Source organism: Pelecanus crispus, chromosome 6 (genome assembly GCF_030463565.1).
Source record: "Pelecanus crispus isolate bPelCri1 chromosome 6, bPelCri1.pri, whole genome shotgun sequence".
Taxonomy (NCBI): domain Eukaryota; kingdom Metazoa; phylum Chordata; class Aves; order Pelecaniformes; family Pelecanidae; genus Pelecanus; species Pelecanus crispus.
In genome coordinates this window covers 20,807,983-20,833,339 of record NC_134648.1, presented here as the reverse complement: position 1 = coordinate 20,833,339, position 25,357 = coordinate 20,807,983, and the positions used below count along the sequence as shown (strand labels likewise).

General features: G+C 41.4%; 1 protein-coding gene across 1 annotated transcript in view; it reads left to right on the top strand.

Annotated features, from left to right (window-relative positions):
• Positions 1 to 427: 427 nt before the first annotated feature.
• Positions 428 to 25,357, top strand: part of TSPAN4 (tetraspanin 4) — a 205,032-nt gene continuing 180,102 nt past the window's right edge. Inside the window, exon 1 of the mRNA XM_075712529.1 lies at positions 428 to 760. Coding sequence (XP_075568644.1) covers positions 428 to 760 — 333 coding nt within the window. The remainder of the gene's footprint in view (positions 761 to 25,357) is intronic.

Genomic DNA, 25,357 nt, shown 5'->3' with positions numbered 1-25,357 from the left:
TGCGTGTGGCATGTGGAGCTGGGGTTTTATATGGCATTTGCGATCCAAGCGAGGTCACACTTCCTTTTTTTAAAATTCATTGCTTTGGGTACAGTATATCTCTCTCTCTTTTTTTCTTCTCTGGTAGTGGGGTGGGCCGGGAGGGACGATTGTGACACCGGAGGGCATGTTTACTTGTGCAGAAGTCTTTCTCATGTGGAGGCACGCTGCTCCCTAACTCCTGGCTAAGCAGACTTCAGTTCACCAACTTTGCTGCCGTACAGCGCATGTAACTCCTTGACAGGATGGCAGACAAAAGAACAGCTGGTGCAAAGCAATAGGGGATCATAGCAAGGAAGAGGAAGGAAAATCGCAAACCTTTCACCCACACCATTGACATCCGACGATTGTCAGAGCAGCAGTTGCAACGGGACAAGCTGAAGCCACCATGCGCAGGTCTAGCACCGATGAGTCGACCTATCACAGGAGCCCTTCCCTGGACAGCAAGGATTACAGTTTCCCAAATGGCGCCTTTCGTCGCTACAGCAGCATGTATGGTGGCCAGTTTGGGGCTGCCAGCAACTCTTTTTTTGGATTCCACACCAACCCAGGCCCTAAGGCCACCAAGGCTAAGTACACATCCCCCAAGGGAAACAAGTACGTTGTCTTTTACCTGGATCTCTCGTTTATTTTTCTCCTAGAACTGAAGAGGTGCAGCATGGCTCACAACTGCCTGCAGTGTATCAAGTACCTAATGTTTGTCTTCAACCTTCTCTTCTGGGTGAGTACGTGTTTGAAACTGCAAGACGGTTGCATTTGTGTCTTCTCACTAAGATGGACGGGGAACTTGTTGCTGCGTTTAAACTTAGAAGTTTAAAGTTGGAAGTTGAACAAAGTGGTGCCTAGGCTGCCCTTACTGTGGCTTAATTTGTGTGGACAACCTACTGCGGGTTTCCTTCACCCTCTCACTTCTTGCCTTCAGCTTGTGATACAAGGCTTAAGAGTGTGTTTATAGAGGCCAGTTGCATGAATGACTTCATCACTTTGTTCCAGTGAGAGCCATACACTCCTTTTGTTGCCCTGATCTTTCATTCTCAAGTGTGCTTGCTTCAGAAGTTACGCATAGTCTTAGAGAAATCACTGAGGCCATTCATGATTTTAAGGTTGAGCACGTGCTTGCATCCATTGCTGTATCACGGATAGCACATTTGGTACGTCACAACACTAAAGCCTGTATCAGGAATCTCCAGCTGATCATTCTCTGTCCCAGTCAGTGATGGGTCCTAGCATTGCCATTCCTTCCTGAAGACATGGCTCTGAAGGGTGGAGGGAGACCAGAGCCCTCCTCACTTCTTCTGGGGCTGCTACTCTGTGGCAAGAGCTTATCAAATCACTACGAGGCATGTGTGTGCCAGCAGGACACCGTGATGGGACATAGGGGTGTGCATCTCCACATCATCTTTTTAATAAATGAGGTGGCTGTCAACAGCAGGGTGGTTGGGCATTTCACTGCCATGAAATGGAGCATAGGCTGTAGATGGAGACTAAAGAAGCTCAGTGGGGGGTTCAGGTTACAAATGCTGTTTGCCTGTAAAAAAGGGAGTAGCATGATTGCTAGGGGAGGGGAGGAGGTGATTTCTAGTTGAAAGTCGCCCGTCCGGATTCGTATGTGGGAGGGTCTGTTGTGAGGTCCTCAGGAGGTGCCTTTAAATGCCTCATTCTTCGGGAGTGGTTTATTAACATGCTGCAGGAAATAAAGGGTATTGTGAAGTGACACCACTTCTGTCCTGGCACTTAAGGAGGGGTGTGTGTGTTTGCAGTTGGATGTTACCGTGTCTGTATTACTGATTGTCTGTGCTCTTATGAATTGTCAGAGGTACACAGAGGGCTGTGAGTGAGATGGAAAGAGCTGTTCTCTAGTGTGCGCTGCTGTACAGCTGTTTAAAACCAGGCACGCTGCAGTGCTGGTGCATCAGAAAACATGAAGTGCAGGCAACTTCTGCTGACCTGAGTCATACCAAAGAGTCAGGATGTGACAAACTAGTGCAAGTCCACTGAATTGGCATGGTACTAACCAGAGCTATGAAACACAAGGAGGGTGCTCTCTTATCTAGGGTATAAACCCTAGATAAGCTGGTAGAAAGAGTATTGGTAAGACTGCAGTCTGTCTTTCAACTCTGACTCTGGTTGCTTCTGCATTCCTAAATGTTGTCTAATATTTATTGCAGCTTACTCCAGACCTTTCTGAAAAAGACAGACACTATCTTTCTTGCTCTTTTAAGCCTTGTGTCTCTACTGACTGTCCCTGGTTGAGATTATAGCACTGACAGCTAGTTGAAGTGTGTGCTAGAGAAATGCAATGGCATGCTGGCATTAATAGCTCTTTTCAGGACTATGCATGGCACTGCCACAAAGGATACTCACTGCATTCTGATTTCTTTTACAATATTTGTCTTCCACTGAAGCATATGCATATGATAAGAAGAGGTACCGTTGCAAGGAATGTGTGTGCATTTAGAAAGGCAAGATGGCACATAATAATATATCTTTGCCATGCTTTTCAGCAGGAAAGCTTTAATCCTTTGAGAGAGAAGGAAAGATTTTTGTCTTTCCCCTGAAACTATCAAAGCTATTCCCAAATGCTTGGAGGGAGAGAAAAGACAGGGGTCCCAAAAAGAGAGAATAACCATATGCCAGTTGGGTTCTTTGTGAACTAAAGTATATGAGCAGCCAAGTGGGTAGTGTCAAATACTGCAGCATGATTTCTGTTGTGTTTCCCTTTCACATGCTACCTGCACAGCAGGAGTGATTGATGATGATCATGTCCAAATGAGGTTTGCACAGCATGTAGTTATAATAGATGTAGCTCTTCACCTTCTCACAGTGGAGAAAGTAACTAAAAAGAGATTATTTTAAAAAGTACTGGCTTAAGATGACCTATCTTTAGTGAAAGCAGAAAAAAATTTCCATTTCTAGTGATCAAAAATCTTGGAATGATTACAGGTTGATGATGCTGCTGTTTTGTTTTTCAAGTTGTTGTCAGTTACCTGTCATGTTTTACTTTGTGAAATTAAAGGAGAGGCATCTCTGCAAGAAGACAGGATTTCTCTTTGCATACATGCTCATGGAAGTTGTGCTGTCTCCACCTTTCCCCTGCACCCTTCTCTAGGTAGTTGGTTAGTGATAGACAATAGTAAGTAGGAAGAGGAATTGTTTTTTTTTCATGCTTTGACCTCCAAATAAAAACTGCAGTTATTTCCATGTATAGAGAGCAGTCATTGCATTAAATGAATTAAATGCCTATTATAGGTTGTTCCTGCTTTTTATTCTGTTTTGAGCAAATGCTGTGATTTCCTTCAGAAATCATATTTTCTTCTTTCTGTTCCTATTCATTAAATCCAGTCCATTTTGTGCATCCCTACAGCCTGTTTCCCAGTACTCTCACCTGTCTTTCCCACAGTGTGGCAGAAAAATAGTCCTCAGCCCTGTGCAGCTCTGGTGGGATTGGTACTGCACTTCTGAGGCAAAGATCCTTTTCTTGTATGTCTGGTGAATATATAGGAAACAAAATCTCAGAGACCTTGATTTTAAATGTTCCTGGCAAGTTTTATTGGATTAGGTGCTGTGCTCGTGCTGTAAAAATTTTTAATAGCTGTCATATAGCTGTGAAAACAGAGCAAATTTCTCCTCCCCTTTCTGACGGTTGAAGGGAACACAAAGCTCCTTCACAAGTGTCAGAGGCTGAGGTGCCTTGTCAGTGTTGGTGCTGAATCAGTCCATTGGTACAGCACACCAGCAGCTATTAATATAGAGAAAAAGTCTGATAGTCCTAGAGTAGCTCTTTTCTCCATGAAGAGTCCTGCACAAATTGCTCTTGGTGCATTTGCAACTACTCTGGGGTATTAAGGTACTGAAACATGGACAAAACATTATTAGACAGCAGCGCTGCTGCTCTAATGGGAATTGCCACTGACAGGCCATTTCTTGGAATATTGCCAGATGCAAAGGAGCCATCATTGTATCACTGCACTGGTTTGTAAGCTCCCGAAATAACTTTTGTCACCTGATACATAATACTTGCCTGACTTCATTCATTTTTATGGACTTCGTTTTTCTTCTGTTGAATTGCTGAATCCTCGAGACTAAAGATCACCTCAGATGATTGCAAAGCAGAATAGTTTTATTTCATAATGAAATATTTGTATTTCACTGTGAAATATCCAGGGAAGAATATTTGTTTCCCACATTCTGTCCTCCAAACATGCAGAGTTTCTTTATGACAGTCAGTAAAATTTTCTTTCTGTGCTTGTAATCCAAGGCTCTGCTTGCCGCCTTTTTTTTTTTTTTTTTAAATTAAAAAAAGGTAGGATATATCCTAAGGGGTGAGAGAGTGCTATAGGAAGAAAAATGTCATCTCCTTAATCCCCCTTGGCTTATGCCAGCATTCCCACTTTCTTTGACTTCTAACTCCCAAACCTCCAAGACTCAACAAAGGAAATGCACAGAACTGTACTTGCGTTTCCAGTGGCTCTTGCTTCCCTTAAGAGATCCTGTGCTAGAGAAAACTAGCTAGATTGGTAGCGATTTGCCCATCAGAGAACTGAATACCTATATCTGACTCTTCAGGTAATGTTTTAACCAATAGAGAAATTCAGTAAAGCAGAGAATTTGCAAAATGCTGTTGTTAGAAGACTAGTTATAGAGAGGAGACAGCAACAAAAAGAAAGGAGACAAAGAAGTTTGTTTATCAAACTTACCATTAATCATTTCTATGCATGTGTCTCCTTTCCATTGTTAAAACATACTGAAGTTGTATGCACTATAAAGAAGTCAAAGTCTTCAAAATGGTGTGTGACAACTAATTCCAGCAGGTAGGCTCCCAAAGACCCTGGGGAATATTCTCTTCTAGCTTGAAAACTACAAAATCTGCTGGACACACTATGGCTGGGACGAGCAGCTGGAGCTCTGCTTTCTACCTTCCTGCCTAAAGAGATGAGGCAAGGCACTTTGCTTTGTTTTGCTATTTGGTCCGTATAAAATTCCCAACTACATACAGTCCTGAGAATGACGTATCTTGGCTTCTGAGACACAAAGTGCGAATCTGAAATGTATGGGAGCACAGAACCAAGAAGTGGCAGGTAGCACTAGTGAATACACTAGGATCTGTGTAGAAGAAACCAAGAACCTATTTAATCTGATTCCAGGGACCAGCTTTGGGTCTCTTGCTTTGGCTTCACTGCTGTTGATGGTTCATGGACCACAGTTTGGGAAGCTCTGCAGTAATGAATACTGCTGGCCTGGTGCACTAGTGATACTGCCAGCAGTTAATCTTTATTACTTGGATGTAAATGGAAGGAGGGGAAGTAATGAAAATCAGAAGTCCCTCATTACTGGCATAATTTTCCTTCCTTGCACTTCAACTTCAGTGGCACAGGTATGTCTTGTCTTGTAAGAACTATGCAAATGTTTATAATATCTGGAAGACTGAGTGTGCAGGGCAGCTGGAAAAAGGAACTGCTTGATCTGAAAATACACCATGGGGCATTGGATGAATTTTGGGTAGTCCTGGCCAAATTTGGCCAGAGGGTGGAGGCAGAGGGGTGTCTCTTCATTTCTTTGTACCTCGTTGGGAAACCATCTGACATGAATTAGCTTGAGAGGAGAGCTGTTAGCTGAGCTTATTCCCAAAGCTGGGGAATTTTGTGAGAGAAGCAGCTGATTTTGTTGAATTGGATTCCTTGTCCTTCATCTGCATCCTCCGTCAGTCACTTGAATGAGATCGATGGCTAAACCAGCCAGGAACTCTACAGATTGTTAGTGGCTGAGGACAGCAATCATTTTGTAGTTATACTTGGCTGCAGTCTTAAGTTGGTGGAAAAAATGCTACCAATAGAGTGGAAAGCCATTTTAAAAGCAGGCCCACCATCTAATAATCATTATTTGTGCATGTTCTCCTCTGATGGGCAAGGGCTGCCATTCATCCCATAGAGCTGAGCTTATCAGTTGGAGCTGCTGCATGCTGTTCTGCAGGGAAGACAGTCACATGTCTACCAGTTGGGTGGTGCTCTGAGAAGACAGTTTGATCAGAAATAAGACGGGGTGTGTATTTTCATACGTATAACAGGTGGATAATCTATGACAAACAAAAATTTGGTTAAACAGCAATGCAGACTTCACTTACGTGTAATTAAAACATGGGAAGTTTACCCCAGAATGTCATTTTCTCTAACTGCCTCCGAGTCTCTGATTCTCCTTTGTTACTTAGCTCTTCCAGAAACTGCTCAGTCTGATTGACATCTCTGCCTCTGACTTTGTGAGGGCTCTCTGAGGATGTATTTTTAAGGAGCACTGCTTTTAAAGGAGAGTCATGGGAATTACAGACTTCAAAAAATGGCATTTCCGTGAGAAGCAGAACTACTGAGGGCTGATATCAAATGTGAGAGAGAGATGATTGTATTACCTGATGTCTGATTTATATGGGCACCAATTAAAGCTTTTCCCATAGCGGTGCCATTCATAGTCTCTTCCCTGTGTGGATTCTGATGTCTAATAGGGGTTGGGGATCATGCTGGAGTCTTATCTCCCAGTGAAGGTATTGCTAAGGGCTACATTTGCTACCTAAATACGTACCTTCTGAAAACCTTTAGGAAGTTAATGACTTTGAAAGGGTGCATATCTGTCAAATCAGGCTAACAGTGACAAATGGACTCATGAGTTATTTGTGGGATACTCAGCCAACACAGTTCAATTTCATAATCTTCTTTTCCTTAGGAAACCAGGCTCAGAAGGCTCTTAGTAGAGGAGAAAAAAATTGCCTTAAAGTTGACTATATAATAGATACCATCTTCAAATTGCTCGCTGTGGGCCAGTTTCTGCTTCTGTTACTCATGACAAAGAGTAGCTTCATTGCTTTAGGTGGGTTTGCTAACATATTGGTATGCTTTTTGGCCATGAGTATTGGCAAGGACTAAGCACCTTGCCTTATAAGTTTTGCTGGCAAGTATATCCACTGTACCTAATTCAGACTCACTGGTAGTACAAAAAACTGAGGAAACCCATCAGTGAATAAACCCACAGGATATGGCATGTTGCAGTTGTGGATAAACTGGCCTTTTTAAAGCAATGAGTGAAACGGCTGCAAACATTATTCCCTCTTCTGGGTAATGATAGATACTAAATCTATTGCAGCCAATACTTCGAACTGTACACAGGAAGACAAAAGGCAGGTGAGATAATTTTCATCATTATTCCTCCTCCTCCATATCTTGGCTTGAAGATTTTTGAAGTCTAGCCAGTGCTTCTTTCTTACACATCATTTCTCATCGTGGGGGCTATGATCAAAGTCAGAATAACTACCACAACATACGTTGTCACCTCACAGTTCATTCTGCCCGTGTGTTAGATCCTTTTCACCCCCTTTGGGCCTTTATTTTAGAATATGAACCTTTTGGCCAGGGGATTGTTTGCAATTCTGTACCCACAGAGTATCTAGAAGAATAAAATCCTGAACAATCTCAGTTTGTCTCCAGATGCTACTGTTTCAAATGTGATAACTGTTAATACTGCTATGTGATTTATTTTTTTAGAACGTAACTTTTGGCTAAGGTAGCAAATCTGTACAAGTTACTATATGAATAATATATAGTATCTATATAAAATATACAAAGACACTTCTCTCTGGTATTTATAGTGTAAAGTGAGCACTGCTAGGCCAAAAATGAAATGTGGAGTTGGATGGAGTGACTTCTGCATACTCATGCAGATGGGAGACAGTAAATTGTATTTCTTAGTACTGTCCTGTAATTGTTTCTCCAGGAAACGTTAAACCATCACAAGATGCAACAGAAGTAAATGAAATTGAAATTGCAGTCTGTAATTAGACTGTCATACTGTAACGCATCTTAAATCTGTCTTCAACAGAAAAACTAACACCCTCCAAAAAACCCTCCCAGCCTGCTTCAAGTGTGAATGCATGCAGAGCCTTATAATTTAATATGATTCAACTGAGGCTTGTTCTAAAGATGCCATACATTTGAAATAGTAGTTTGGATGAGACAGAAGGTTGATGTACAAGGACAAAGGACCACAATGACTTGGTCTTTTAAGTTTTTATACACAGACTTTCAAGACATTTGGGTGTTTGTTTTGTTGAGGTTTCTTGTTTGTTTTTTTTTCTGCTTGCTTTTCCAGATTGCTCATGTAGGGCTTTGTATTCTTTCCTTGGCCATGATACCTTTGTTTGTTCTCAGGTACTTTCAGAATAGTGCAGCAGCAGCTATTGCTCTATGTCATTTTTTTCTTGGAGTCCCTCTGAGCTGTACGCTTTAAGGGTGGCTCTAAATCCAGATCAGCTTGATCCGTACTGGTTTATTATATTATTACTTTATCTACTCTTGTTTCTGCTCTGCACATTATGCCATACTTGATGATCTGCTCTTGCCTTCTGCTTGTAGACATTAGTAGATACTTTGTTGATAAAACTACCAGGTGTCTGCTCCCACTCTATTAAAATAGACAACCGTGTTACCCCTGCGCCTAACAGGATTTAGTTTGAGACTTGGAGAACAAGGAAAACTGTGCTGTGAGGGAGGGAAACCCCAACAACCACCTGCCCTTTATGCAGATGTCAGTTTGCACTTTAGTTTTCCATGTGAAGTTCACTTTCTTTTTCCCTACGTGGCTCTTCTTTGTCACAGTGACCAACTTTGATGATCAAACAGCCAGCACGGGGTGCAATACTTGGAATTAAACAACTTAAGTCTCTTATTTAAAACAGACTTAGCACTCAGGAGCTAAAATCTCATTGACTTAACAAATGACTATGTGGCAGGCCTACGGTGGAATTACAAAGCCTTCGTGTAAGCTGCAGTTACACCAGCAAGATTGTGCTCATGCCAAGAAAGCTTGTTTTGTTCAGAGGACTGGTGTAAGCTGTAATGGCAGAAAGTGCTTTTGCTAGTATTAGTTGTTCCCCCAGTAGGGGCTTCGGTGGTATAACATGCTGTCAATTTTTTTTTAGCCCACAAGGCTTAAGAGCAGTGATGCTCTCTCTCTGTGCTGCTGTCTGGACAGCACTGGACCCACAGAGGCAGAATGGAGCCGGGTAAAGGGAAGGCGAATGTTGGCTGTAGGAAATGAGATTTTGTTGTTGCTCAGTGGCTGTAGGCTTAAACTATGCAACAGCACGAGGAGGTACTACGATCTGAGCTGTAAGCAAGGTGCTTCCCCTAGGAACAGAAAGGAGGAGTGAGAGCTTAATCTCTAAGGAGAGATAGCAGCCAGCAGCTGCTGTGGCAAAATTAGATAGTGGCTCCAGCTTGTTTTAAACTGTCTCCTTCTTTAATTGCCAGTTGTTTTGTCCTTGCTGTCTACACAGCATTTAGAAGGGAGAGCATAGAGAAGGAGCTAGATTCTCAGTGTGTTCATTCACTTCTCGACGAGCACTGAGACCAGGTACCTCTTTGTGCTGCTATGCTTGGAAAGGCTCATCTGATGGCTTCCTCCACAGGAGACAATCTGCTGGGCTTCAAACCTTCTGAGGAGTTTTTCCCCTCCCTTGTTGTGGTCTCCCAGTACTGGTACCTGCAATTTCTGATCTTGTCGCAATTCCTGTGACAACCTGGGAGTCACCTGTAGTAGCAGCAGGGGTACAAGTCTCCTTGGGAAACACCATACATGAGCGCATTTGGTTCTGTTGAGCATCTGGATTTTTCCTCTAGGTCATCATTTCTGTGACATTGCTGATGTTCTTTATTCCCTCCGTATTCACCGCTGGCTATTACGAAGGTATATACTGGGTGAGACAGACTTATGGCCTTTTTATAAAACATAAAACAGAGCTCCAGTTTGTCCTGAACTGCTTAAACATTAAAAAAAAAAAAATTTGGTTGTCTTTCAATAACAATTTTTTAACAACCCCACCCAGTGGAAACGATGCTTTTGGATGTAGTTATTCATGGCCATTTTATTACTTTTTTCTGAAGTCCCTCTACAAATTGACCCTAAGTTATATCCTATCTACCACACTGCTCCTGTCAAATTTGTAAATGTTTGTAAACAGACTGCCTTCATATCGGCCAACTGAAAATTTGTACTCTTGTTTTGTAAGTGACATTTATCCAGAGTTGTAGCACAAATTGTTTACTTATGTCTGAATAAATCTTTTCACTAATCCATTTCTGGCAGCATGGGAAGGAGCTGAGGTGACATGTTTCATACCATTTTCTTCAACAAAACAACTGGTACTCTGGATGTGAATTGAGTTCCACTGCCATTTGCAATTTGTTGCAAGCTCCCATCCTTGAAGGCCAGAGTTTTTAACGGATCCACCATCTGCTTTGTGCTTGTTACATCCATGCAGAATACTTGGTTGTTTTAGAATAACTTTTCAAACTAAAATAAAGAACCCAGAAATGGTCTAGTGCACCCTATACACACATGATGCCACTACCAAAGGATACATCAAAGCATCTTTGGGCATAAAAAAGCAGACATTGTTTTGTTGTTTATTCATGTCGCTCCATGACCTCCAACCATGAGACTTTTTCACTTTTGTAGTGTACTAGTACTTTTCTGGTGTTTGTGAGCCCCAAACTGTGTAGCAATAACAGTCTGGTGCAAAAAAGGAGGCAACCTTGAGAGCCTTTTGGCTTGTCTTTCAGTGCAAAGAAAACCAGGAACAATTTCAATGTGCATGAGTCCATTCATTGTAGCCATGTGTATTATAACCAGTAAGAGCTCATTTTCAGATTTGTGTTTTTCCATGTCTTTTGTAAGTGGTGGGATTCAGTTTGTACCATGGAGAACATGCTCATTGTATCTTGCGCTGCTTTGGTGCCCTTGCTCTCCTCTCTCAGTGGCAGATGTGATAAGGGATCTCTATTTGCATCTTGGTTGGTGCGTTAGAACTTGGTGTCACAGCATGGAGCACTTGGGCATACTACTCCTCTTTGCAGTCAAGCTGTTGCCTTCCTGGTGCTCCTTACTACAGAAAGCTGAAATTAGAGGTATATACGATCACAGTGTTTCTGGTAGCCAAATTGGGAAGTGTCTTTAACACTCCAGGCTAAACTCTTGCGTCCCTTTTCTATGTCAGCATTGCTGTGTTCTGCAAAGGCATGATAATGTGGCAGCAAAACAACAGGCCTTTCAGGGGGATCATATGGCGGGTAAAATTACTGCTCCAGTGCCACAGGGAGGTCTCAGGTTCAAGTCAGAGGCAAAGAAACAGCATAACAAGTTAGGATCTATTTATTTGAAATAAGCATCATTGAAATCCTTCGTGTAATTTATGACAACTTCCATTTGTATTCCTTGAGTAAATTCACTCAGGACCTGAAACATTTTTACCATACTCTTCTCAGTCTGTCTTCTTGAATATGCTGTTGTGTGTTAGTTACAACATGTATCCTTTCTCGCTCTGCAATTTCCATTTGTAAATAGGTTTTAGGTAGATAATTCTTGGAGAAAAATTGACTAACAATCACTGAGAAAAATGTCCTGTTCCTAAGGAGAGCGTATGTCTCCACTTATGGTACTGGTTAAATTGTAATCCTGAAAAAACACAGACTGGGCAGTCCCATTTTTTTTCCACTGCTGACACTAAAGGGATGTTTCATTATCCTAGTAAAACCTTAGGTGAAATTCTGGCATTTTCTAAGTACTGAATTTCTTTCTGCCTTCATTTCTCAGCAAATACTCCATAGGCTTTTCAACATTAAGGAATTGGTCCTCCTTCAAGCACAGGTTTTGTTTTCCTTTGCTTTCTTAGCTGCTGGTACCTTCCTCTAAGACTCTACTTACTCTATCCAAAAGTTGCAGTGAGTTATTTTGAGGCTGGAGCTTGGAAATACTTCATGCTTTGTCACTGCAGTTGAAATTTCTCTCCCCAAAATAATATCCAACCCATTCAATTCCCAGCTTAGTATTTTTAGCACAAGCTGCTTACAGTTACATGTCACCTTCTCTGTAATAGCAGTGTAGATTTCCCTGTGCATGTGTTAGGAGTGCTCCCTTTTGCAACCTAATCCATTTTAGTAACTTGATAATTCTGATGTGAAATTATGAAAACAGCAGAAGGCCCTTCATTTTAAATCTTACCCCTACTAGCTGGAGGATTATATCTATTTATCTATATATAGTACTTTGTCCCCTGTGCTGGGTGATTGTACCCTGTTTTCCATGGACTCCAAACAGAACTGGCCAGCTAAGAAATCTGAAATTATCTGGCACGTTCTTTTTCAAACTGGTTGTACTTTTTTCATGTCAGTCTGTCTCTTTCTGAAAGATCATGGTTTTTCTTTTTGTTTCAAGAGGTTTTTACAGCTTCTGTAAACATTGCCATTTTTCACAGTCCTTACAGGATTTGCCTTTGGCTTTGGATTATGAAATTGTTTGTGACACCAAGAGCACACCCTGGCATTGTTTTCTCCCTGGCGTGCTTTTGTTCAGGAAACATGCATGTGAGGGTGGGTATATTTCAGTGATGATATTACAAATCCCTGGCATATATGTAGAATGAAAAGTTACTAAGGAAAAGAAAGTTGAAAGCAATAAGGGGTGTTGTACTGTGTACCGTTCAGTGCAGCATATACACTCGCCCTCCATCACGTGGCGGAACAGCTGCACAAATGCTCCATCCTGCTGGTGAGATCTGTGCCAGACCTTGATGCTTTAGAGTCACGTTTGAGCCCATCAATACCTGGTTTTGGATTGCTTTCTGTTGCTTACTGCTTTTTGTGCATCATCTTGTTTTGTCCTAACTGGCAATGCTATGTTAATTTTTTTTTTATTCCAGCCACATGTGGAGGTTTGGAGTTTTTTCCCCTTCTCTTATCATGTCTGTAAAAGTGAAAATGCTCTGTGGCCACATGGTGGCTGTGGGCTGGGGACTCTATAGGATTCACACAGTCTTGGCACATGCTTTGCTGTCTGCTGGTATAATAGGAGCTGTTAGGTTGCACAGCAAGTTATAGGCTTCAGTCCCCATTATGCTCAGTAGAACAGCCATCTTTTTCTCATCACAGATATCGTTAGCTATTATGTACTGTTTCAGTCGCTCAACAGAAGTGTGAAATCTTCCACTGAATTACAGAAGAGGTCCATTTTCCCCAAACACCAGTCCAATTTAACCCTTTTTCTGGCTACATGGCAGGTTGCTTACAGGTCCAGTGCTGCGCACAGTAGTTTTGGTTTGATTTTGGTTTTCTCTCTGCAGTTACACCCTGCTTTGTTCTGTTCCCAAATTAGGCATTTGCCCCTGTTGCCAAATCCTTTGTCCTTCTTTCTAAACAATCCTTGTAAAGTAGGCAAGCTGCAGGGGCACAGTGGGTTTCCCAATAGCTGTGGCATGTTAATTAGATGCAATGGCGTGTTAATTAGATGCAAACCTTTAACCCTCAGATACCCATGGACTCTGCTGCAAAATTTATGTGGCTTCTGCTGCAGAAGACAGGGTAGACAGTGCCAGAGGGCTCAGATGGTGCTTAAAAGCCTGTCACTGTGCTGCACTGGGTTGTCCAGCCTGTAACTTCTGAGCCGCAGGTGCATTATAGTTTCTACTGCAGGGATTGTCATGGAGCAGCAGGGATGCCATTGCTAAAGTGGCCCTGGGACCCCTATATACCCTTAGCTTAGCCCCAGCCTCCAAGGAAGCAGTGGGACCAGGTGGAAAACCATGCCATTGCTGTGGAAGGTAGTATATGTGTTGTGCCTTTCAGGCTGGTGACACATCCTTGTGCTAGTCGATACTGGTACATCCACACAGGTGATGGCAAGAAGGAAAGGGAACGCAGCCTCCCTGCAGTGTTGGAAGTACAGGACCAAGTACAACCTCACTCATCTTGGCGCTAAAGTTACCATTGGCGTTTGCACTGAGAAGTTTTAGTGGGAATGTAGTGGTGTGTACTGGTATATCATGTAATGAGGCTATTTTCCAGTATACAAGGAAGTAGGATTCATAAGGTGAAGCTGGGCTTTATAAAAGGCACAGTAAGAAGCTTTTGCAAGGTTATCAAAATCTTAGATGGATGTTCTGAGATCTCCAGAGCCTTCCAAAAGGTTTACAAAAACTTTGTTGTGACCATTCAGTGCTGCTGACAACTTTGTCCTGAGGTGGAAAACCAGATGCTTAAAAAAAATGAAGAGCTATAGAAAACAATAGCTGGATGTTCACCCCAGACATACTCTTGTTTTGTGCAGAATGTAGAATCGTTTGTTTTATCTGAATTGTTTCATTGCTGCATGTGTGTGTGCATGTGTATGAGAGAGTAAGATAACTGAGTTTTTGTGAGTGGGTGTTCAGTTTTGGCTAACAAGATCCTCTTTCACTTAGAATTTGAAATAACAAGTGACAGCTGTGGGACTTAAAGATCTATCAGGTTTGGAAGTTACAATGATTACACCAGAACAGTAACTGTACATATTGGACAAGTGTATTTTGTTCTAGGGGGAAAAATACACATCAAGTTATATGAATATTTAGGGATATTAAGAGAAAATCGTATTAATTTCCTGGAAATAAATAGTACACAATAAGAGATGGGAGTTGCAAGAGATACTGTGTATATAAGAGGAATACAATACAAAATAATTACTTTACCAAGATCCCTATATCATGGAATAGAAGTCTCAGAAGACTCCTTTTGGCAGGTTACCTGTTAGGGAAGGAATTCACAAACCAGGCTATTTACTTACTGTGGAACCGTATTTGAAACTCTTTCTGATAAAATAGAAGATTATGTCTAACATTACTGGGGAAGTCTCAAAAGATTTGAAATAAACAATTTCCCTCTACTATCCAATTAAAAACAATACCCGAGACATGGAAAGAAATACTTTCATTCTCAGAAAACCATTTGAGCAATATCATCAAAGAAAATCCTTGTTTCTGTATAGTTGCTTTAAAATCAATACAGTGAGCTCAGTCTAGGCCTCTGCACAGCCAACATCACTGCATTTGCTTGTGCTGCAGGACCTGATGCTCAACTCTCTCACTGGAGAGGCATTTAGCTTGTGTCAGATAGCTTAACTGCATGTCATTAGGTGTGAAACTATAAAATTGTGTTGTCTAATACAGGCCTTGCTTTTAAAAAAGTTGAAATATAGTAATATTTTAGACTGGCTATACTTGTAGGATTTTCTTAATTTACTTTCCTACTTAAAATTGAAGACATGATTTTTAAAAATTTCTTATATATGAAATGTGAAAATATTCAGCAGAGCAGAAGTTTCAGTCTTTTGGAAAACAACATCTCCTTACAAACTCAATTATCTAATAGCAGCCATTCCAGGCTATTAGGTGGTTAATAGGTGTGCCAGAAGAGAAAAAAACATTGTGAAATGTTATAGCTGGAAGTGAAGGGATTCCAAAAGAGTTGTGTTTTGGGTCTATGACATTGTCCTGGTTTCAGCTGGGATAGAATTAATTTTCTTCCTAGTAGCAGGCATAGTGCTGTGTTTTGGATTTAGTAGGAGAAGAATGCTGATAACACACTGATGTTTTAGTTGTTGCTAAGTACTGCTTATGCTAATCAAGGACTTTTCAGCTTCCCATGCTCTGCCAGGCGCACAAGAAACTGGGAGGGGGCACAGCCAGAAGAGTTGATCCAAACTGCCCAAAGGGCTATTCCATACCATATGACATCATGCTCAGTATATAAACTGGGGGGGGTTGGCCGGGGAGCAGTGATCGCTGCTCAGGAACTGTCTGGGTATCGGTCAGCGGCTGGTGAGCAATTGCATTGTGCATCACTTGCTTTGTATATCATTATTATTATTATCATTATTATATTGTTACTATTAGCATTACTATTTTACTTTATTTCAATTATTAAACTGTTCTTATCTCAACCCAGGAGTGTTTCTCACTCTTATTCCTCCGATTCTCTCCCCCATCCCATCGGGGTATGGGGAGTGAGTGAGCGGCTGCGTGGTGCTTAGTTGCTGGCTGGGGCTAAACCACGACAGACTTTAGAGTGTATAGTTATGTACATATTATAGGAGGAAGGAAAAAAGAGGATGTTTGAAAAGCCTGCGTTTTCTTAACTTCTTGAAGAAGTTTCCACCACTTGGCCATTAATTACTATATAATTGGTCTGACTGGGAATGACTCAGTCATCTGTACTGGGGAGATTTTATGATAGTGAGAGTTTTGAGCCTGGTGTGTTCAAAAGGACTAATATAACTTAAATATCTATGTCCTGTTGAATCTGCATTACAGCTGAACATCTTTTAGGTCCTTTGAAGTTTTATTCCAAGTCTCTCTCTTCAGACTCTTCAGTCAGTCACAATTTCTTCCAGTCTATGCCCCCTACTTCTGCCTGCAGAAATTGGGAGGAGCTTTGCCCTTGAACAAGGTATCTGTGACATGGATCCGAGAAAGCAGATCCTCACCTCTCACACTCCAGACTATTTTGATTCTCTTAGTGCATGTCAAGACTGAGCAGAAGCATTAACCGTGTCATGTGTAGTGTCATGTAGTCCAGGATTTATGTGAAAGGCAGAAGGCTGAAGTAATTTCAGTAGTCTTAGATGCTCTGCTTCTAGTTGTCTGATCAAGTCTGTTTTTCGAAGTGAGCAAAGCCCTGAGAATGGCAAAGCAAGAATGAATTTTCTTGTAACTCTGTGATAACCTTTTAGCAGATTGCATTTAGTTTTCAGCTCCTACCTGTGTGCCTACTGCTGCACCTCATATGGGGATTGTTTTTTGGAAAACTAGAAAATAGGCTCTGCTTACAAGACAGCTGCAGAGGGTTTGGGCTTCTTGTCTTGAATAATCTGAGTAACTTTTATAATCTGAGAATAGATCTCCAGTTTTACAAAATGACCGACAACGGAGAAATACCACTTTTGCACTGCTGCTGTGGGTGTTGCTGGGCTGGCAGGCATCCATATACCTCTCCACAAGTCTCTGCTTTGGGTCTTTCCCTTTCTAGCCTCAGTTTTTGCTCTTCTGCCTCTGTTGGCAATTTACTCCGTCTCTGAAGTTATCCATGCAGGTACACACTGGTGGGTTTGTTCTTTAGATGAATGTTGCAATTGTGTAGGTAGTGGTGACAGGGATTTTCTGGTTTTCTTTTTTCTCGCTTCATTTGTATAGACTGTACTTTCCTGAGTCTTCAGAAGAATCACCTGGGGCCCTTGAACCAGAGGACCTGTGTATCCCCAAGAGGATTTTATCACCAAGGAAATGTTATTAATGAGCTGTCTCTTAAGTCTTCCCCTCTGCCCTGGTTGTTTGTCTGGTGCACTCTTCTAGGAAGCCCTAAAATTGCTGTCTGCTTCGTTTGAAAATGCTATTAATTAAGCAGGAAGTTGTATTATTTGCTTGCACTTTATAGCTGCCCCTGACACTCCAGAGAGTTTGTGCAGTGATCTAGATATTGTTTATACATAGCAGTCTTTTTTAATTATCTTTGATCCTAAGTTTTTAACAGTTCCTTCTAATCTGCTACCTGTAAGCCTGACAGAAGGATCATACAACTGGGAGAGTTTAATTCTGGTATCAGGCAGAGCTGAATAAGCTATTAAAAATGTTTACTCATGAGTTATTTGACCAAATTCATAAAATGTGAAAGCAGCTTTACAGAAACAATATAAAAATGTAGCATAAATTTGGAAGCCTCTGCCCTTGCTGCCCTTACTTCAAATTGAGTGTTTCAGAGGAGCGCATGCCTGTTAAATAGCATACCAGAGGCAGAGGGACAGAGGCAGCAGAACTGTCAGATTTGGTGCGAGCATCTCTAACAGATGCTTGATTTTGATCTTCTGGCAGCATTTGATGTTAATAGACTGCAAGGTGCTTTTTTTTTTTTTTTTTCCTGCAAGTCAAAGTGGTTGGTGATGTGCGCAGTGCTGCTCCCATCCCCCCTCCTATGTGATCTGTATAATTTTTAGAAGCTATAGATCACTCGGTTGTGAAAGTCATCTGTCTTGTCTTCAGAGGGTTAAACATGCCAGTTCCTGTGGAGCATTCTTCCTGCTTCTTTTATCAATGTCATGTCTGGGTGAAAGTGCCATGGAGAGGACTGTGATACCAAACCATGCTCTTTTAGTTGCACATATTATACAACTGTTGATTACCGAGAAATCATATCGCTAGCTAGCGCTGTTGGAGACAGACCCTTTTGCCATCACTCATTGCCCGAAGAAATTGTGGGTAGCAGGAAGTTCTCATGCATGTACAGACATATGTGTTGAGGCGGTGAGGGAGGACAAGAGCACTGAGGACCTGTGTGGGAATTTGCATGTATCATTCACAACTGGAAAGTGTAACTTTCATTTCTGTGTTTTACAAAGCACCATTCTTATTTATCATTTCCAAACCTTTTGCCAACAGTACTTATCACAGCTCTTGCCTGCACAGTGATTTCCTCTTAGCAAATCTCTGAGCAGAACAAGTGCTGCTGCTGCAGTCTGCTCGGATGCCTGCTCACTGCTCTGAATTGCCTTGATTTTGTGTCTTTTACCCAGCATTTCCCCTATTGACTTCAGCTTCTCCTTATCTTCTTTAGGGAAAAGATCTTAAGGAAGGTTTGCTACTAACTCTGCCTTTGCAGAAGTGGTCACCCATCTGAATATCTACCTTCTCTTTGTCTTCAGGAGTCCATTTAAATATTTCCTTTGGATGGTTTTATTGCAACTGATTTTTATTATTGTTATTATGATTGTTTTGAATCCACCTTAGCTATATCCTCAGCCTTTTTCCTTTTACTTATTTGGCATTCATGTTTCATCACCCAAGCATTACTGCACTTGATCAGACAAGCATTGCCTAATCCGAAGCCCATGCCAGACACCTCAGGAGAAGGTGCCGAAAAACTAAAATGGGCAAATATTCCAGATCATTTATGGTTGTCTTATCTGGGGATGTTAAGACCATGTATATAAAGCCTAGAATGGTGTTTCAGTTCTGTTGAAACCAGAATGAGAAGCTCCACAGACCGGTAAAATCAGGACTTCGTTGGCAATTTGTGCCAGCTCTGGAGGTTAAGATAGTAATTTTTCTAGAAGGCACGTACTGTTATAGCTTGGAGACCTTGTAGGTCTATAGTCTTGAAGATACAGTTCCCTCTGTTCAGTCAGTAATATTATCTTGGTAGGTTACGGGTATCTTTCAGTAGAGTAACCTTTCCAGTGGTTATGACCTAATCTGTCCTCCCTGAATGGCATCCCATTGATTTTTGTCACTGTCATGCTCAGGAAGTGCTTCATTTGTCAAAGACCTCTTTTACTGGCAGGTATTCTGACTCATCTGTTTTAGCACTTGAGCTACTCGTATTGGTATACAGGCCCTTACTGCTTCTGTTTCTGGCTTGTACCTTTTTTTTTTTTTTTAAATTCAAGACTCCTAATACCATGAAAGTATCCAAAATGTACCTCTTCCATTTTGGTCTGCTTTTCCTGTAGTTTGCTCATGGGTATTCTGTCCTTGCCTTCAGTTATCTCTTGATTATTGGCTCAGAATTTAAAAATTGTCTTTTCTTTAACGTTGCGCAGTAGGGAGTGTTTTGGCAAACAGAATGCTCTACCCATAAACCTGTTCAAATATCTTACCAACTTGGCCCTTAAAAGTGAGCACTCGCCTGTGCTAGGAGGAGTTTTAACAACCCCTTAATGAACACCTGTTTTGCTGGTATGCATAGGAACTAGTGACTGAATTATGTGGCAGAAGCATCCTTCAGTTGGTATCATCAATTGCTACATTTGTCACCTTCAAACTAATCAGACCTGATTTGACATAAATCCCATGTGTCTGGAGTCTAAATCCAGGATGCACGTGAGAATCAGGTTAGGGAAGATTGTCCACAGTGGGTCTGATTAGCACATGCTTTTTAGGTTGGTCAGCGCTGCTGGTTTTGTAATGTAATATTGTAGTTCCTTACATGTAAGAGAGCTCATCCATGCAGGCATTTCTCTATGCAGGCTTTTATTGTCAGACTTTCCCTGCTATCATCAGATATGGTTTCACTGAATGTGCTCAGTTATAGTGAAAGATGCTGGGTATTAAAATGCATTTAAGCAATGGTTATGTTTGACTCTGCAAAATCCAAAGACAGTTCCTTACATTTGCCTCCTCCTTTCCCACATCTCCACCTTCATTAAATATCACTGATCCGCGTCTATTCAGGAAATAGCAATTAGGCACATTCATCTGGTAAGGCAACGAGCTCCTGATCAAGCAAAATGCTGCACGTCCGTGAAATTCCAGGTCATGCAAGGACTGCTAGTCCCACGGAGGCAGCCTGTGTTGTCATGATGCTCCCCTGGTGCTGTTTGCTGCCTGGTTGCATGGGGGGGGTGCAAGGGCCACTTTCCTATGGCAGCTGCCAGTCCTCATCCCATCCAGTCTGTAATGAAACTGTGTGTGAGAGTGCACAGGAGTGCTGCAAAGGGTCTCCAAAATTTTGTACAGACAACACCAGGTGGCAGAGCTGCCTGGAGCTGCAACAGGCTGAATAAAAGGGAAGCCCCAGACTCCTTCTTTCTTGCTGCTCTTCCACAAAAGTGATTCCAGCTTCTAAGAAACCCTGGTGTTGTCTTCAGCTGTTCCTTATATCTGTGTTGCAATTGCAGTGTGTGTCACTCAACAAACTGAAATACTGTAGTATTATAATCGAGTACAGTTGGAGAAAAAATGAACAAGCCTCTTTTTCATGTAAGTCCCTAATGAAGAAATTGCATAGCCAAAAACTAATCTGTGGGGTTTTTTTGATATTTATTTTCCCCCTTGGCTGACTTTACCAATCACTCTAATAAAAGCTGATATTTTTTCTTACATTCTTGCCCCAGTTATGTCCTTAGCCATCATATGATGGCTGTGTTACCCATTTTATTATAGTAATACCTCTACTTCTGCATAGATATAAATTGGTGCAGAAGTTTCCCTGCAACATATTTTTCCTAAACTGAAGCCCCCTCCCCACCCAGCATCTCATCCAGGTTTGCCAGAAACATGTTTGGCACCGTCCTGGAGAAGGACTCTACTTTCATTTTCCCTAGATTACTGCCTGAAAGATGATGTAAGAAAAACCTTGCAGATGCTTTCTGCATTAAATAAAGAGCTTTCCCCATTAATTTAAATCTCCTGTAGCTTACTTTTTATGGTTCAGTAGTGAGTTATATTTGGTTTATGTTTTGTAATTAGAGGGCGGAACAGATGGCAAACCCTCTGTTTAAAGTGAAGTGTACTGAGTAATCCACAATGCCTGGTGCTTTGTATCTTGCTAACCGGAATTTGGAGAACAGTTGCGCTCACTTTTCTCAACCTTGCTCCCAGAGCTTTACGTGGAAACAGTGTTAGCAGAAACGTTCACCAAATCTCACCTAATAGCAGCACCATTTCTGCTGCTACTCAGGTCAGTGAACTAAATCTAGTTTAGAGTAGCTGGGGAGGACATCAGGAAACATCAAATATCATGAGCAGAGGCATCCTTATGAGACAGACACTATAAAGTGTCCAGTTTGGCAGCTGGGGGGCACATATTTCATTAGAAGTGAAGGCTTTGGCCAAATTATAAGACCAGTTTAGAACATTTCAAAGATTCTTAAGTGACAGTCTTTTACTAAAAGAATGATCTTGATCCTGGATGAATTCCACTATGCGATACAGCTTGACCACTTCAGTATCCTTGTATCTTTCAGTAACATACAGAGTTTTTCATTCCTTTTGTGTTGCTGTGTTGGTTTGTTGCACCTATGGAATAGGTGCAGGCAGGACTCCATTTCAGCTGTAGGTAAGGTTACACTTTTCCCTGCTTCAGTAAATTGTTAGGAAGCTTCTATTAATGAAATATTTGTTTTTACTATAATATTTGCTTTTACTGCCCCTACAGCAAAAGTGTAACAGAGCTGGTAGGGTATCAGACACTGCAATACCTTGCCTTTCCTTTTTGGAAGAGGTGCCAGCTGGACACTCATTCCAGACATGTAGGCACATTCCCTTTCAGAGTAAGCAGGAGCAAAGAAGTAGAAGACAGTGGAAAACGTGTGATGTAGAGTTCCTTGGTGTTGACTTTCTGAGATTCCTTTCCTTTATCACCCATTTAGAAGGGACTTTATCTGATGTCGCCTGTAGGTCTAGACAGGTGTAGGCACTAGCTGGCAGGTAGGAATTATTACTAGAGATGCTCCTGCATTCAGAGTTTATCTATGGGATAAAATAAAGACCAGTTCAAAGCTCTCCTTTCTCTGCCTCTTTGAAGTCCTCCCCCCCCCCCCCAACATTAATCTGGCTGTTTAACCATCATCCATCTATTCCCCTGCCTATGCTCTGTATCTTTTTAGCAGAAGTTGTGGTCTGTGAAGTCTATATAGTATCATGATGAGAATTCAGAATGACCCAGTGCTATTCTGTACTCTTCCCCACCCCCCGCCTCCATCCTGCTGCTTCTCCTTCATTAATTTCTCATTCCTTTTCTTCTTTACTTCTGCCAGTCTTTCTTTTGCATCCAATTTTCCATTTTGCATCTAAGTCCTGCTTTGAGCAGGGAGTTGTACATGGTGACAATCTGTATCATTCTGTTCAATGAAAAGCGTCCTTTAAATTGCAGAGTCCACCACCAGCATTGCTAATTCTTTTATGTGGAAATACCCACATTTTCATGTCACTGTATGATGGTCCTATTAAAAGACAAAACCCCCCAAACCTGGAATTTGTCTTGTACCTAGGTGGCATCTTGGAGTAACAACAATAATGTTAGTTGGAAGCTATGCATCAGCCTTTGTATCATAGCATTTTTTGTATGTCTCTGGTTAAAATTTAGGCCTTTGATGCATGATCAAATTATCATGTTAGCTGAGTGCTGATGATAGTCTACATATGCATTTGTAATCCAGGATATGTTTGAGATAACTCTGCTTAGCTTCACTCATAATGAAAAATTCATATTTCTTGAAGTTACTGTTGCTGAAAGCACAAAGGCAGTGTCACAGCAGATGAACTGACAGGTAGTAACCATCTAAACCAAGGTAATTTTATTGTGGATTGAGACTTTAGTTCAAAGGTACTGGGTAATGTATTCTGAATTGAGCAGGGTCCGGCTTTCAGTGACCAAATTTCTGTGGATAGATATTAATTTTCATATTTGCATTGAATACTGCTATGTTCAGTTGCTGGCCCTATTGATTTTTGTGATTTTGTTTCTAGTGTGATTTACTAATCTATGTGAAAAGGCATCAGAATCTGCTCTGCCAAACAGAAGACAGCAGCAGAGGCTTCCCTTCTCTGCCACCCCCCCACCCCCCCGCCCTTGAGTTCAAGACTGATGGCACTTTCCTCTGAAAGTAAAGTATTTGCTGTGTTTAAGATTGCAGTACTTCCAGAGACTCCTCACTCAAACTGCTTGGTCTTGTTACCTTAAAACCCTAAGCCTAACTTAATATGCATTCTTAGTGAAAATTCTGCCTCTGAACACACTTAGCCTTGGACAGAAAGCTTCAAGAAACTCCTAATGGTAAGTAGACATGGCTTGGAAACTAAGTGACAAAGTCCACAATCCCATCCCTTACAGAGCTTCAGTAAAAATGTCCCAGTTGTATAACTGTGTTCACAAATTGCACTGCTACTGCCAGGCAAATATACTTTTCCCCAGCAGCCTTGTGCCTATTATCCTCTTTTTTTTCTTTTTTTTTCTTTTTTTTCCTTTTTGGGGGTGGGGAGGAAGCAAGGGGAAAAGGTTGTAGCAGCATTTCAGTCTGACATTCATGCAGCTATAAGAACTGTGTTTTGTCAACTGCTCTCTGAGCTCCACTCTTTTTACATAACAGATTCTGAGGTTGAGAGGAGCTGGGGGAACAGAAGAGTGTTTCAATGATTAATATCAGTGCTGGGCACCAGGATGTCAGATTGCTGCTGCAAAAGAGATTTAAAAAAAAAAAAAAGAAAAAAATATCGAGGCTAGTTTTCTGCTGGCTCCCCAAAGGAGAGAAAGCCAGGTTTTTAAAGGTGTTGAGGAATGAACATATAAAGCAGGTATCATCATGTCTGTGTGTATCTTTAGGTGCATAATTGTTTTCAGATAAGTGACCCATTTTTACTCTTGAAAGATGCATATAATCCTATAGTGGTTACAGAGTTAAGTAATACTTTTGACTTCAAAGAAATCTGTTCCTTTTTATGGTGAGGAATCAGCAAGAGAAACATCCCTGATATTGTAGAAGTAGGCAAAAAATCCTCAGATCTGGACAAAGAGTGTGAGGAGCCAAATCCCTAGCAATATGCACAGCTGTAGTGGTCTTGAAAGCAGCGATGCTCTGCTCTGAATTAGTTGTCAAGGCGCTTGTGCACAATGCAAGGGAAATGATGAGGCCCATTTAAAATGGTATCTTGCAGGAGTACACCACCTGTGTTTTCAGTGTTTATCTGTGAGAGTGCAGATGACCAAGAGATGGAAAAGGACCGGCATGCTCAAACCTTCTTCCTATAACAGCACATTTTCTGCAGTATGAAGTAGTTAAAGAAGTTGGAAGTGACTTTTATTGATGTCTTCTATTTTTAGGAAGTAATCAGAACCACTTTATTCTCCTTGATACGGTAGTATATAAGAAGGCAGAGGAGAGGCAGCCTAGGGGGTTGTGAAGCATCTTACTAAGGATGTTTCCCCTGATATCCTAGACATAATTTATTTAACTGTTTGTGGTGGTGTTTCTATTTCCCTTCCTTCACTTCATTTTGTTAAAGCCATGCTATGAAATACTGCTACTGATCTGGATGCTGTTAGGATCAAAAGTATTGTAGGCTACAAGAATGTGATTTTGACTGTAGCCCATAAAAGTCTTCTGTGACACCATTCTCTGCATACTGCTGTTCCTGGGAAGTTGATCTAACTTCCAGGACAGGAAATCTTCTATAAAGGTGACAAACTCTCAAGTGACTCTTCAAGGTGTTTATGTAGGAGTATGATGCCTTCCAATTACTTAATTAACCAGTGAACACCTGTAGACAGCCTGGTGTTTTCTGCCAGTTGGAAACTAGTCATGGATGGGAGAAAGAAAACTGCTTGTACTGCAGTTTTGCATGGACCTGGAAGGTGTGGAGCTGCTCAGCTCTCTAGAGGAAAGGCACTGTTCTCTGCTTCGTTACATTCATTAAGCATCATTACAGACCTTAAGTGTCTGCAGCAGTGCTAGGGAATCAACACTGCTCTGCGTTTCCTCTGCAAGAGTCATTTTCTGAGCACTAGTGCACTCTATGGTACCACTGACCTAATCCAAAAAGGGTAAGAGATACTTAATCCAACAGCTTCTTTGTCTTTGTTACTCCCCACTAATCATGAAGGCCAAGTTCACTCTCAGGTTAAAGATCAAGCTTAAAGACGATTTCTCTGGGAATCCAGCCATTGCAAAGAATTGATTTCTCCTGCCCTTCCAGAACCCTGGG